At 36.2% G+C, this 12,616-nt stretch overlaps 1 protein-coding gene across 14 annotated transcripts in view; it reads left to right on the top strand.

Moving 5' to 3' along the window:
- DOCK9 (dedicator of cytokinesis 9) overlaps positions 1 to 12,616 on the top strand; it is a 113,542-nt gene that overhangs the window by 38,889 nt on the left and 62,037 nt on the right. For all 14 annotated transcript variants that reach the window (XR_010440098.1, XM_064712299.1, XM_064712362.1 and 11 more), the window contains exons 3-5: positions 6,605 to 6,694; positions 8,419 to 8,501; positions 9,597 to 9,666. Coding sequence is in view for 13 of the 14 variants with exons in the window: in XM_064712299.1 (XP_064568369.1) it covers positions 6,605 to 6,694; positions 8,419 to 8,501; positions 9,597 to 9,666 (243 nt within the window). In the remaining variant the exon portion in view is untranslated. The remainder of the gene's footprint in view (positions 1 to 6,604; positions 6,695 to 8,418; positions 8,502 to 9,596; positions 9,667 to 12,616) is intronic.

Raw genomic sequence — 12,616 nt, forward strand, 5'->3', positions numbered from 1 at the left:
TTTGGGCTTCATGTGTTCCCAGCCCCGCATGGAAGTTTATAGGAGTAAAACTTCTTGAAAAGGATGTTGTACTGAGACAAGTTTCGAATATGGAATCTCTCAGTATGATACCCTACACCTGGTGTTGGCTCTGGGACTGAAAAACATGAGTAGGCTACACCACCAAAATCCCCTTCTGCAGTGTACCTCTTCAGTATCACAGGTGAAAAGGAATCCAGGCTACCTCTGCTAAGTGTGCCCTTATCTGATTGACTGCTTCACTTACCAGGGTCATTCCGGTGAGCAGCTCTGAATTATCAATGGAGAGGAAACAAAGCCATCAAGAATATCCTCAGCATTTTGTCTGAGCAGTCTGGGGCTATGGCTGAAGTGTTTAACTGCTATTTCTAGTGACCTCCTGCAGTTCTTAGCCTCAGGCCTGTATGAATGAAGCTAGTCCATAGCTCAGTCTCATCCTTCAAAAGGAGTGACTGAATCTTGTCATAAATGGTATTGGCTTTTGTCATCCTTTGTTTGGATTCTGTGGTCAGATTTTCATCAAGGCAGGCATTAAAGTGTGTGTTACATCAGAAGATTTCCTTCAAGTAGTCACAGTTTTGGAATATAGTCAGTTTTCCTGTTTCTTTATCCCTCATGAGTATAATATCTGAACAAGTTTTCTGGGTTTCCCCAGTTTTGGTGGAGTCTCATTTCATAATGTGATTTACATGAAGACAGGTTTGTACTATCAAACTGTATTATCAAACTTTCATTTCCTTCGAAGACTTGCTGGCACAAACTAACTCCAAATATTTTTGTTGTACATATGACTCTTCTGCACTACTTTGATCTATCTAGGTTGTTTTCAACAACACGAAACATTTAAATCTGTCATTCAATATATTAAGCAAATATTTCCAAGTCAGAGAACAGAAAACTCTTAAGTGTGTATTATTTTTATTTGAAAGGTAAACCTTTTAACCCTGTTCAGTTTTCCATAGCCATATTTACAGGTTTGAAATCACTAGTCATTACATAGTTGGAAGTATCATTTGAATAATTAAAAAAAAAATTAATTAAGGCATATTTTCTGTATTTGCCTTTCAGCTTCACATGTATTTTTTAATTCCTCTATCTTAACTTGTGTCTGTCACTCAGTGTATGAGCAGCTCTTGGGTAAGCCATGGCTCAAATGTTTGATACTGGCTTCATCCCCTTCAAGAAAGATTTTAAATAGTGAACTAGAGCATTTAGAACTATCTGTAAACACACTTATGACTGTTTATAGGTGGAAATGCCTGCCATTGTCTAGAAACCTGTTGAAGCTATTTCCTTTCAGAGCATTCAGTTTTTATCTTTACAAAGTTCTTCCTCACACTTAGGTTAAATTGATTACAATATAAAAACCCTTGCCTGGAAAGGAAGCTCAGCAGTGTTAATTTATAATAACATTAAAAGTGAGGCTATTTTGTTCAGCATGGCCCTAAAACTAGCACTTAAATGGCATGGGAAATAGAAAGCTTGCAGTACTAGATATGACTTTCAGAATTTTTGGAAGATTACAGAAGAAGATGCATGTTTTCAAAACAGCACCATTGATGATACCACCATTGAATTTATGTTAAAGTTTAAATTATTTAGGGAGAAATAGGAAAGAAATATTTGTGCTTGATTTGGATTTTTTCAGGTAATGCAGTTAGATAACTGAAAGTTAATTTATTACGGGTGAGAAGCTTGTATTAAAGGAGCACCCATATTAAGTTTTAGTCCATATCAGAAGTGAAAAAGCACAGCAACTGGCTTTTTTGGGATCACATATAGCTTTCCTCTCTTCCTCTCTTTTTCTCTTCCTCAGATTAAAATTGTCTAGTGAGAGAAGGGGGGAAAAAAACAACACAAAAGGGGAAAATAGCTCTTTTTCTGTCAGGTACGACTGTTCTCTAAACATGCTGTCAGAAGCAGCTCTCAGCTCAAATCACTACCAAAGAAACATTTGAGCATGGATGCTCAAAATGCTCAGAAAATGCTCCAGTCTTGGAAAACTCATAAAGTTTGAAGGATTGTTCCTCAGCCAGCTATCTGGTTACAGGAATCTGTCCAGATTTCCACTTAACTGCATTTGCTGTTGTCCCAAATGTGGTTAGCTGAGGTTATGAAACCTGTTTTCTCTCTTTTTATATATGTTTGATAGCAGTTCATTTACTTTTCATAAGAACATGATTTCTGTTCTGCTTTGTGTAGAGCTTCAAATCCAAAAAGTTGACTTGTAATGTTTTTTCTTTCAATTTTTTTTTTCCTTCATGCTATTATATCTAAATAATAGCAAGATTTGCTTTTCTGTAGTTACCAGAAGAGCTCTTAATCAGCAACTTCATCTCCATATATTGGGTCTTTTTAAATGTACCACTTGAAGATTGTTTCAGCTGCTTTTCACAAGCTCAAGCTCTGAGTTTTCTGCACTGAATTCACTTATCAGGTTACTCCCTACCTTGTTCTCAACAAATTTATAGAGGCAGACAGGTTGTGTTCAGAGACATGTTTTGCTGTTGGCATCCCTGAATTTGCTTTCATTCTTAGTAAGTGGGGTGCCTAAATTTTGTTCATGCTTTGTAGTCTGTTCATTTTCAGCTACATTTTTGTCCTCTTTTTCATTTTGTTGCCTATACATTGTGTTTGTTAATTATGATGGTAGAACCACTTTTCTGCCACTCATTGGAACATCTCTATTAAGGTTCTTGCTTCTCCCAGTCACAACAATGCTGCCAGATTTTCAAGGCTGTCCCTCTTGTAGCCTCTTAGTGGGAAGAGCCATCTCCTTTGTAACAGTAAATTATCCATTGCATGGATACTCTTGTATCCAAGCTTTTGCCTCTTCATGGCTGCTTGTAAATTTCTCACCTGAATTTCAGTAATTTGCTCAATAATGAAATGGCTTCATAACAAAATAGCATTAGTTTAAAACAGGCCACCTCCGTGGTGGTGGTTGTCATGTTAAAGCTGTAAGCTCAATGACTGCAAAATTGGTGATGTTTATCTTAATTGCACAGTGAGTAAAGAAACCTTAACCCAAACAGTACTAGTGTGTACTTGGCAATAAGTCACCCTCTATCTAAATACTGTGCTTTTTTTCCTTTCAAAATACATAAGTTTTGCATACTACCTCAATTTTTAAAGGAAATCATAAAATCGTAGAAGGGTTTGGGTGGGAAGCAACCTTAAAGATCATCTGGTTCTAACTCTGGCATGGGCAAGAACACCTTCCACTAGATCAGGCTGCTCAGACCCTTGTCCAACCTGGCCTTGAACATCTCCAGGGATGGAGCATCCACAGCTTCTCTGGGCAGCCTGTTCCAGTACCTCACCACCCTCACAGTAAAGAACTTTATCCTAATGTCTCATCTGAACTGCTTTCTTTCAGTTTGAATCCATTCCCCTTTGTCCTGTTAAATGATGCAAATTCAGGCTAAATTTGCTTGTAGCAAATAAAATGTGGGTGCATTCCTACCCTTATTAAATTTGTCTTTGCAAAGTTATCACAGTGTTATTTTGAAGGCAACTTGGTGGTTTAGCTTAGACAACATTTCACCTTTGTTATTTCTGGGTTTGAGCCATTTGGATTTAACACACTTTCACTTAAAGCTCTCAGCTTTTATTTAATGCGAGTTAAGTACTTCTGAAAATAGATCTTGTGCCAACTTTGCAGAAGTAAAACTAAATCCAGGTCATTCTATGAGAAGGCACATCTTCAGTAGAGGAAAAGCAAAAAAATAAATCCAAGTAATGTCCTTATTTTAGAGAGCACAAATTAAACTCCTCAAATAACTAATTTTAAATTATTCCAAGTAATTTCTCTATTACTTTTTCCCATTCAAATCTCTTTGGTGTTTTCCCTTAAGTCCTTAGCCAACTGTTCTAAATCAATTTAGTTTGGAAATTACTTTATAATACAGGTTCTGACACCTCCCATACAAAGGATCTGACACTTCCCATGCAAAGGTGAAGTCACTTCTGACACATGGCTATTTTAAGGGCAGGATCTCACAGCTTGCCATCTTTTCCATTGAGTCTTTTAGAACAGTTTCTGTCTCTGCATCTGGAGCATGAGCCTCTGTGGTAACAGCCTCACTGGCAAACACAACCTTGGCGCAGAAAGAGCATCCATTGCAGTCTGCTCTCCTTGTGGACACGTTCACTATCCACATTCCATCAGGTTTTGGGTAGTGAGGACTCCTTAGTTGACTTGGGGAAATGTTCTTGCTGCTGTTCTCTTTTCTGAGACCTCAACATACTCTAAATCCCTGGGACTCGGTCAGGAAGTTGTGTCACTAAGAATCTGTTCACTGTGTGCCTCAGTGAGTGCATGTGAGTCCTGGCTCGTGTTAGAAGTGGCCTTCCTTAGTTTTGACAGCTGACTAATTGAAAGGGTTTTTAAATTTTCTTTGAGAGCATGAGACAAACACTTTATGGTTCCTGAGGTTACCATAAATCAAATGATCACTCAAACCCAGAGAGTTGAAAAGTTTCATTTCTACAAAAGAGTTCAGCCAATGTAGTTGTGAAGAGAGTTTATTGAGAAGACAATCCTTGCTTCTCTAGTTTTTCTTTTGGAATATGATGTGTATTTATGTGCGTGCTTTCTTTTGTGGTGCTGCTTAAGTAATTATTTTTAGGAGTTTGCTCTAAATCACAGTACCTCGCTCATTGCATTTCCTGGCTCTTTGACGCACTACTGCAGCTGATGGATGTGCTGAGAAGGAGACAAATGCATTAAGACAATTACTAATATGAACAAAATTGACAAGTCAGATTCTTCTGGTTTGTCACTGATATTGAGGCAGTACTAAGATAAAAATCTTATTATGTGAGAACAACTAGGAAAAAAGCCCTAATATTGTATTGATAGTTGTCTAGCAGGGTAACTGCAGCAGACATTTTAAAAGTATGTTCAGCAACTTCAATTTTACCAAATTATGCTACAGTGTTAATTTGATTGATGAGTTCATGAGTTTCCTGTGAAAAGTGCCTGGTAAGATACCACCTTAGTGTCTGGCTTTTCTTAAAATAATATTTTTTAGGAAAGCATGGTATAACTGTGTGCTTGTAGAATATATATAAATACTGCATGTAATATTTACACATGCAGTATTTACATATATTATGTATACTTTATTATATATAAAGTATAAATAATTTCTCATCAAATATCAGACTATTTCATTGGAATAGTATCTAGAAATTCTGGTCTTAAAGAAGTTTATTGCTCTTAATAGAAGTTTTTATTTCCATAGCTTGTGAAAACAAAAATCTAACATGCTTTGAAATTATTTCTAGAATTAAGAAAACTTCATTTATAACCTGTTAGCATATAAAAGTGTATTGTCTTGCAGTTTGGGTTTTTGTTTTTTTAACTGTAATTTGCAAGATTTATTGGTCCCATGAAATATTTTGGAGTTTGTGGTGTTTGTTTTTAATACCTCCCCACCTCTCCCACACAAGAAGTCAGCACTGTCAATTGTAGTGCTCTAGATTAGATGAATGAATTGACCATGACTATGGGTTTTTTTTTCCCTTTCAATCTTTACTGTAATTGAATGTTCTGACTTAAATACCCTCCCCAGTTAATGGAGTGGGGCTTTGGTAATGACCAAGATAATCAATCACCTTATGGATCAGACTCTCAAAAGAGATAAGTTAAGCTAATGTACTTATGCACCCTTTGTTTTTCAATATAACATGGGGAGCTTTTTCTTGTCACATTTTTATCTGATCCTTCCTGGATGTGTGGAGTCCTGTAACTAACAGGTGAGGGACCACAACCCCCTTCCAGGCCCTGGCTGTGTAAATCTCTCTTGCTCACCTTTGATGGCCTAAGCTGTGAGATTCCTTTCCACATAGTGCAAAAACAACTTCTATTGCTCTGTAGTTATTTTCATTTGTAGTCCAGAAGATTTTGTTAAGTTTTCATCTTTTTCACTTTTACAAATGTAAAGTATCCTAAGGCTTACTTCAGCACAGGTTTGAGAAGCAGAATTCCATGGTCACAGAGATATTTCCTGCTCTCTGGCAGCCTTCCTGTGCCTCTCTGAGTTCTGACATAGGATAGGAATAAGTTCTGACTTGGTAGGCTGAAATATGTATATACTTCAGTGATCCACACCTTCTCTCTAAACCTGCAGTTAAACAGTGCTAGTCTCATTTTTTATCACTTGAGATCTGCAGTTCAATTATTCTTTTATTTTGGTGTGGTTTTCTTACCGTCCTTGAATAATAGTATTTATGTGCAGTAATAACACTACCTTAATGTTTGTCTTCAGAATGTTTGAGTTATGTTGTCATGGTGGAATTATTTTTTTCTAGTATTTTCTTCCGCACATTGGCAATGTAGTGGAAAAAACTGTCCTATGGCATCTATTCCTCACTGATTCCAGTCTTACTCTTATTGTGAAAGAAGGAACATGTCACTTGAATGAAAGCAAATTCTCACTATTGGCTATTCTGAAACATCCTATTCATAGGATGTTTTCTGCTGAGCTTTTCTTCATTGTAGTGGTGTAACTGAGTGTGGCCATAGTGTGTCATCTCCCCTTAATTGCAATTTTCATTAATTGCTTTTGTTGTTTATCAGACAGCATTATTGCAGCGGCAGAGTCGATACATTCGGTCAACAGTTCCTGAAAATGCAGAGAAAGAAGCTCAGAGCCTGTTTGTAACTGAGGTAATACTGCAGTTGCATGTGACTGTGTGCAATAACAATATTATACCTGAGTTGTTTTTCTTCTCCTTCTTTTACCATTTAAAACAAACAGAAAAATAAGCCCTGGGAAAAGAACTAAATATTTATTGCTGCTTGTAAATTATTTCAATGCAAAATTTCCAGGAAAACCTAGTATTAAAACCCAGTATTTTTTCCATTGGTGGCTGGAAAAGAAATTTTACAGGATAGATTTTAATTCTTTTGTTTGCGTCATTGGCTTTTGCAGATGGTTCTCCTCCACTTCATTATGCTTTTGGCTTTTCCAGATGAACGTGGGTGATTTCAATGCATAATATTGGATCTACAATAAATCTGGAATGAATCACTGGGACTTGTTTTTTCTGATAAAGTCTCTCACACTAGCTATTCTTACTTTGTTTCAAATAATCTTGTACAGATTGCTGGAACAGAACTGTACAAGATACAACAGTATCCAGAACTGTAACACTTGTGGAGGCTAAAATTCATTATGACTGTTCAGCTTGTATGCTATATGTAGAAAAAATGTCCTCAACCCTAAAGTTTCTCAGAACTGTTTGCTTAGGTTGGCATTCCTTTGGTTTTGTGAGGCTGTTCTTCATTTATTGTCTTGTTGAGGCCTTTAAGGAATTAAAGGTTCAATTGTTTTTCCTTTTTTTTTTGTGTTTTCTACTGATATGTTTTAAGCTGTTATTTTAACATCTGAAACAAGTAAATGTCTGTTGTAACTCTAATAAAACTGAAGGAGTCCACATAGCTGAATGTACATCAAAGTGTTTTATCCACACTGATAAATACCCTTAATACCTAACCTAAACATTTCTGAGATAAATTTGAAGAGGATAGACAAGAGGAGGGAGGAGTGTTAGAGGTAATTCATAGAGTTTAATGAGTTTCTGCTGAAACAATTGCTTGGCAAGTATTAAACTCGTGTTTTGAAATACAAAGAAAATATTTACGATTTATTGGATGCTGTGTTTGTGTATGTGTAGGTTTATTGTGTTACATAAAATTTTGTATGGAATGGTTTCTGTCAACAGATTTTGTCAGTTTTATGTTACTTTGTTCAAAGCCAAGATAAATCAGTACTTTTATGTTGTAACAATATGGGTGGAGTAAAGTGGTATTTCCTGTGATCTAGATCAGAACTTAATGACATAATTGCTTTTCAACCACTGTAAGCATGCAGTCTAAATTTAAGTATTAATTTAATTGTACTGGAAGTATAAATTCAGGAAAATATGTTTTTGGCTTTCTGTATCACTATGTGCACAATTGAACATTCTATTTTAATAAGGTGTCTGTTTTTGTGCTGAGCTGTCTTTGGGCTCAGTCATGTTTTCAGCTTCAGCTGAGTTTTCTAAAGACTTGGCCATGTTTTCAGCTTCAGCAAAATGCTGGTTTAACTTTCTGGACAACTGAAGATGGTTAATCCAGATGCTGAGTGCATTCATCATTTTCTGCTTTTATTAAATACATGTCTAGCATGGATCATAACATTCCATTGAAACATATAACTTGTTCCAAAAGCTATATTGCATTAGACTATTGCAAAAGAAAGGAAGTGTACAGAATTTTCAAAGATTGACATGTAACCATAATAGTTCATAAACAGACATATCTTAAGAGATTTTCTTGTCCTGTGCCTATTGAATGCCTTTAATCCTCTTCCAGTTAATATTGATACTTGGTTTTCATTTAAACAGTGCATCAAAACCTACAATTCAGACTGGCATATTGTTAACTACAGATATGAAGATTACTCAGGAGAGTTTCGACAGCTTCCAAAGTAAGTATGTTATGTAGTTTATTTAGTGGTATGATAAATTGAAATTGTGGAGGAATTTTGCATTTAATATAGAGTTACTTATTTGAGAAGTATGATACGTATAATATCTAAACTGAAATATGCTATATCCATGTTTAATGGTCAGTAGAGAGGATAAAGACTTGTTGGATGGAATTGATGAACTTGAATTGTAATATCATGCTAAACCATTTGCTGGGAAGGTACTGTCATAACGTTGCCTTGTTAACAGGGAAGTGAAAACAAGACATTGTATCATTGACAATGTGACTTTGAGTAAGATAACTGAACAGGCTAATGTTTAGATGAACCTAAAATGGTAATATCCTGTTTTCATTGTTTCAAAGGCAGCTTTTGGAACTCCCTTTAGGAGCTTGGGGAATAGAACCTAACTGAGATGGTTGGAGCAGGTTTTTTCACAAGGATGATTCAAAGTACAAGCCTAGCCGACATCTGTGACAAACTTTCTAAACCATCTGCTAGAGAAATGTTTTCCCACTTTTTCAAAATTTTGTAGGAAGAGGATAGAGATTAGAACCTTAATTCAGAATGTCTAAGAGTAGCTAAATACCCTGAATGCCCTAGCTCTGGAAGATCTGTGTCTTCCCTGATTGCTGTCCTGCATCTATCAGCTGAGAAATAGTTGCCTTGCCCTCTGGAGAGTTCTGATCTTCTCACAGGTTTTGTACAAGGCAGGACCTGGTTTTCACTTGCCCTGAACAGAAACCACAATAGGAATTTTAAAAAGTGCATTGTCCTGCAAGGAGCCAGTGGTTGCAGGTATGAATTCTTACTGATAAGATATTAGGAGTGCAATGAATGAGAAGGCATCTGTTCTCTTCAGTTACACGTCAGCACAGTAACAAGCAGAACAAAAAGGACATGGCTGCCAGATGTACAAATGAGGAAAATTGCTTTCTAAGATGTAGAATTAATGAAAAATACATGCTTTTACCTAGTCATTCTTGTGCTTTTTCCTCTTAAGTAGGAAAAGAACATCTAAATTTTTGCATCAATAAAATATGTAACTAATCACAAAGTTCCTAGTACTTCAGAAGCTTTTTCTTTCTCTTGTAGTAAAGGGACAAAGCCAGACAAGCTTCCTGTTCATTTATATGAAGTGGATGAAGAAGCAGATAAAGATGAGGTGAGATAATAGCAATTCCTTACTTTCTCTTGTTTTCATTAAAGAATGTTGGGTGTGTAGAGGTTGTGAGTTTGGTTAAGTGTTGATGTCAGTACATGAAAACAGAGATTAGCTTGAACCACCTTATTGGGAAACAAATCAGTTATTTTTCTTGTCTCCTTTCAAATAACCTTGTTCTCTGCAGATCTGTCAGGTGAGCCAGAAAAAGTTTTGACAGATAATAAAATTGAAGTTTTAGTACTTGGTGACATATAATCCTTCAGCTGTCATAAAATCTGTTTTATACTGTGTCTATGTAGGCAGGTTCCCAGAGGGAAGTGTTTCCTGCAGTTTAATCATGGAATTGAATAAAATCATAGGTGAATCTGTTCCAGCACAGCAACAGCACATGCACTTCAGCATGCATGACAGTATAGCATACAGTGTGAGAGCTAAAATCAATTCATCACAAATATGAGCACAGGATAAGACTTGAGGAGCTGTCATGGAAACAAAGGCTTTAAAAATTGACTAAAACTCCTAGATATGTTCTCTGGTGTTGTTGGCTTAGGGAAAGGAGAGATGTATAGCATCGAGCAATTTTCAAGTATATTTAGAATGCCAAAGAATTTTTTTTCAGCAACTGCCTCTGTTATTTTTGTGATTTATTTATTTTTTACCACACCCTGTTCCAAAACATGTTTTTAAATGCCACTGTTACCTTTTCTTACAGTTACTTGAACTCTTCCATCTCAGACAAGAATGAAAATAAAATAATTTTTCTTTTTTGTGGTTTTTTTACCTCTTGGCAATTACTTTGCTTCTAAATTCCTGGTACTCAGAACTGCTGCATATGAAATGAAAGGATTAAATGTGAAGAAGTTGTTTGGGGAATTCATCTGAGTAGATAGATTCCCCAGCAGAGAGTCCCAGGCTGACATTTATCCAGCACTGCTATTAATCTGCACTGTGATATTTGGACAAATAACTTTGTGCATCTATATCCAAAACCTCCTATTTGTAGGATGGGAATAATTATGATTACTATTATACTGACATTTAAAAGACTTAGCATTATTTACTGTGATAATATTTCTGACAACAGAAGTGTATTAGAAAACAGCGAGTTAAACACTAAAAAATTAAATGGATGTATAATTTACTATAATTCTTACCAGGAAATACATTATGGGTTGAGTTAGTTAAACATTGAAAAACTGTAATTTGGCTACTAGCAGGTAGTATGTGTTTCATTAGGAAATGTAGGTAGAGAGGAGAGCCTGTGTCCTGCAAGAACAGGCAGGAACAGGGTATCTCTTTCAGAAGTACAGTCACTGGAGCAGAGCTCTGCTGCTCTTTGAGGAACTTAGAAAATAAACACAAGAAAAGGACATGCTGGGAGGAAAAGGGAAGTTAGTGGTACAATAGAGTGGGGGGACATAAATTCTTTCATCAAGGGAAGACTTAATGCCAGAGGTGTTTGTTTCAGACATGAATATCTTTCTGTGCCAAAAAGCACAGATGCAAACCTTAGATTGAAAGTTGTTTGGTCCTTTTGTTTTGCTTTTGTTTGTGTTTGAAGAAAGCTGATTTATTAAGAGAATCATAGAAAACAAAAAGCTAAAAGTGATTAAAAATTGCAGGAAAAATATTTGCAGGAAAATTGCAGATAAATATTAGTTTAATCACACATCATTAAAAAGGAGAAAATTACCTTTGCAAAATTAATTCAGGCTATCAAGCCATCAGGTTGATGTTTGCAAATGGAATTTTTCAATCCGGTATGGGATCAAGATATGGGATTGTTTTTGTTGAAACAGTTGCTGTTGAAGTAAACTTTGGAGCCAAGTTTGTGGGAAAGATCACTTTAAAAAGTGCAGCACAGTGTGCAGCAGCAATGATAAAAGTGAGGAAATTACCTTACCAGTTGGAAACAGGAAGCATGTTTTCAGTGTGAGAGTGGTGTGTTAACAACTGGATCCTGGGTTCCTTTGTATGAACAGATGGTCAGCTGGAAAGATTCAGTAGCTTTTTGGCTCTCCAGGCAGGAATTCTGCCTGACAGAAGAAATTCTGTAACTAGAGAGGCCCAAATGATGCTCAGTTCTATTGCTAGAGAACAGCATGCAGCTCAACAGAGCTGGGAAATGTGCACCTCAGAGACTGGGAACTGGAGTCTTAATAGAGCTAAATCTCAATTTTTGTTAACTCAGGTAATCAACGAATTTTAGTCATTGAGGTGACCCTATGCATGGTTTGTGCGATTACAGAAAAGCATAGGCTGTTGTGTGCCAAGTTTTGACAATAACTCATCATATATTCATGGCCTTACACTTGTAAAGGTGATTTAAACCCACCCTTTCCTTGGGGATAACTCATGCCAGGGGAGGTGAAGAGTCATATAGAGTCATATTTGGAAACCTAGCTTTTTAAGTTTGTATCTGTATCTTTATTCTTGTATAAGAAAAATAATTATTAGCTAATAGAAGAGCAGTGGAGGCTAATGACTTGAAAATATGGAAAAATGATAACTGTGTTGCTCGAACAGGGAGACTCTTTGGAGCACATGAAAATTTACTGAGTATTTCTGGTCTATGCCTTTGCGCCATTATATCAGATGCTCTGATAGTTGATGACCATGTCATCTTTACTGGGCCTAGCTTCAATAGTCCCAAGTTGACAGTAAATTTTAAAAGGTCAGATTGATGCATCTTTTGCCTTCTGTTCACAGTTTTTTGAAGTTCACATGTGCATATGCTTACGAGTATGCAAGCTAGACAGACCAAATAATCTGTAAATAAATTACCTAGTAACATTTTACAGAATGTTCCTTGATTCAGTTCCAGAAACAGATTCATGTTATTCCAAGATTTGGTTTAATGTTCTGTTGTTGAACTAGTGACTCTCTCCCCCTTATATAATCAGGTTTTGTTGCATGTTTTCTTTAACAGCCAAGAAAACGAATTAGAAAA

This window comes from Zonotrichia leucophrys, chromosome 1 (genome assembly GCF_028769735.1).
Source record: "Zonotrichia leucophrys gambelii isolate GWCS_2022_RI chromosome 1, RI_Zleu_2.0, whole genome shotgun sequence".
In the NCBI taxonomy this organism is placed as follows: Eukaryota; Metazoa; Chordata; class Aves; order Passeriformes; family Passerellidae; genus Zonotrichia; species Zonotrichia leucophrys.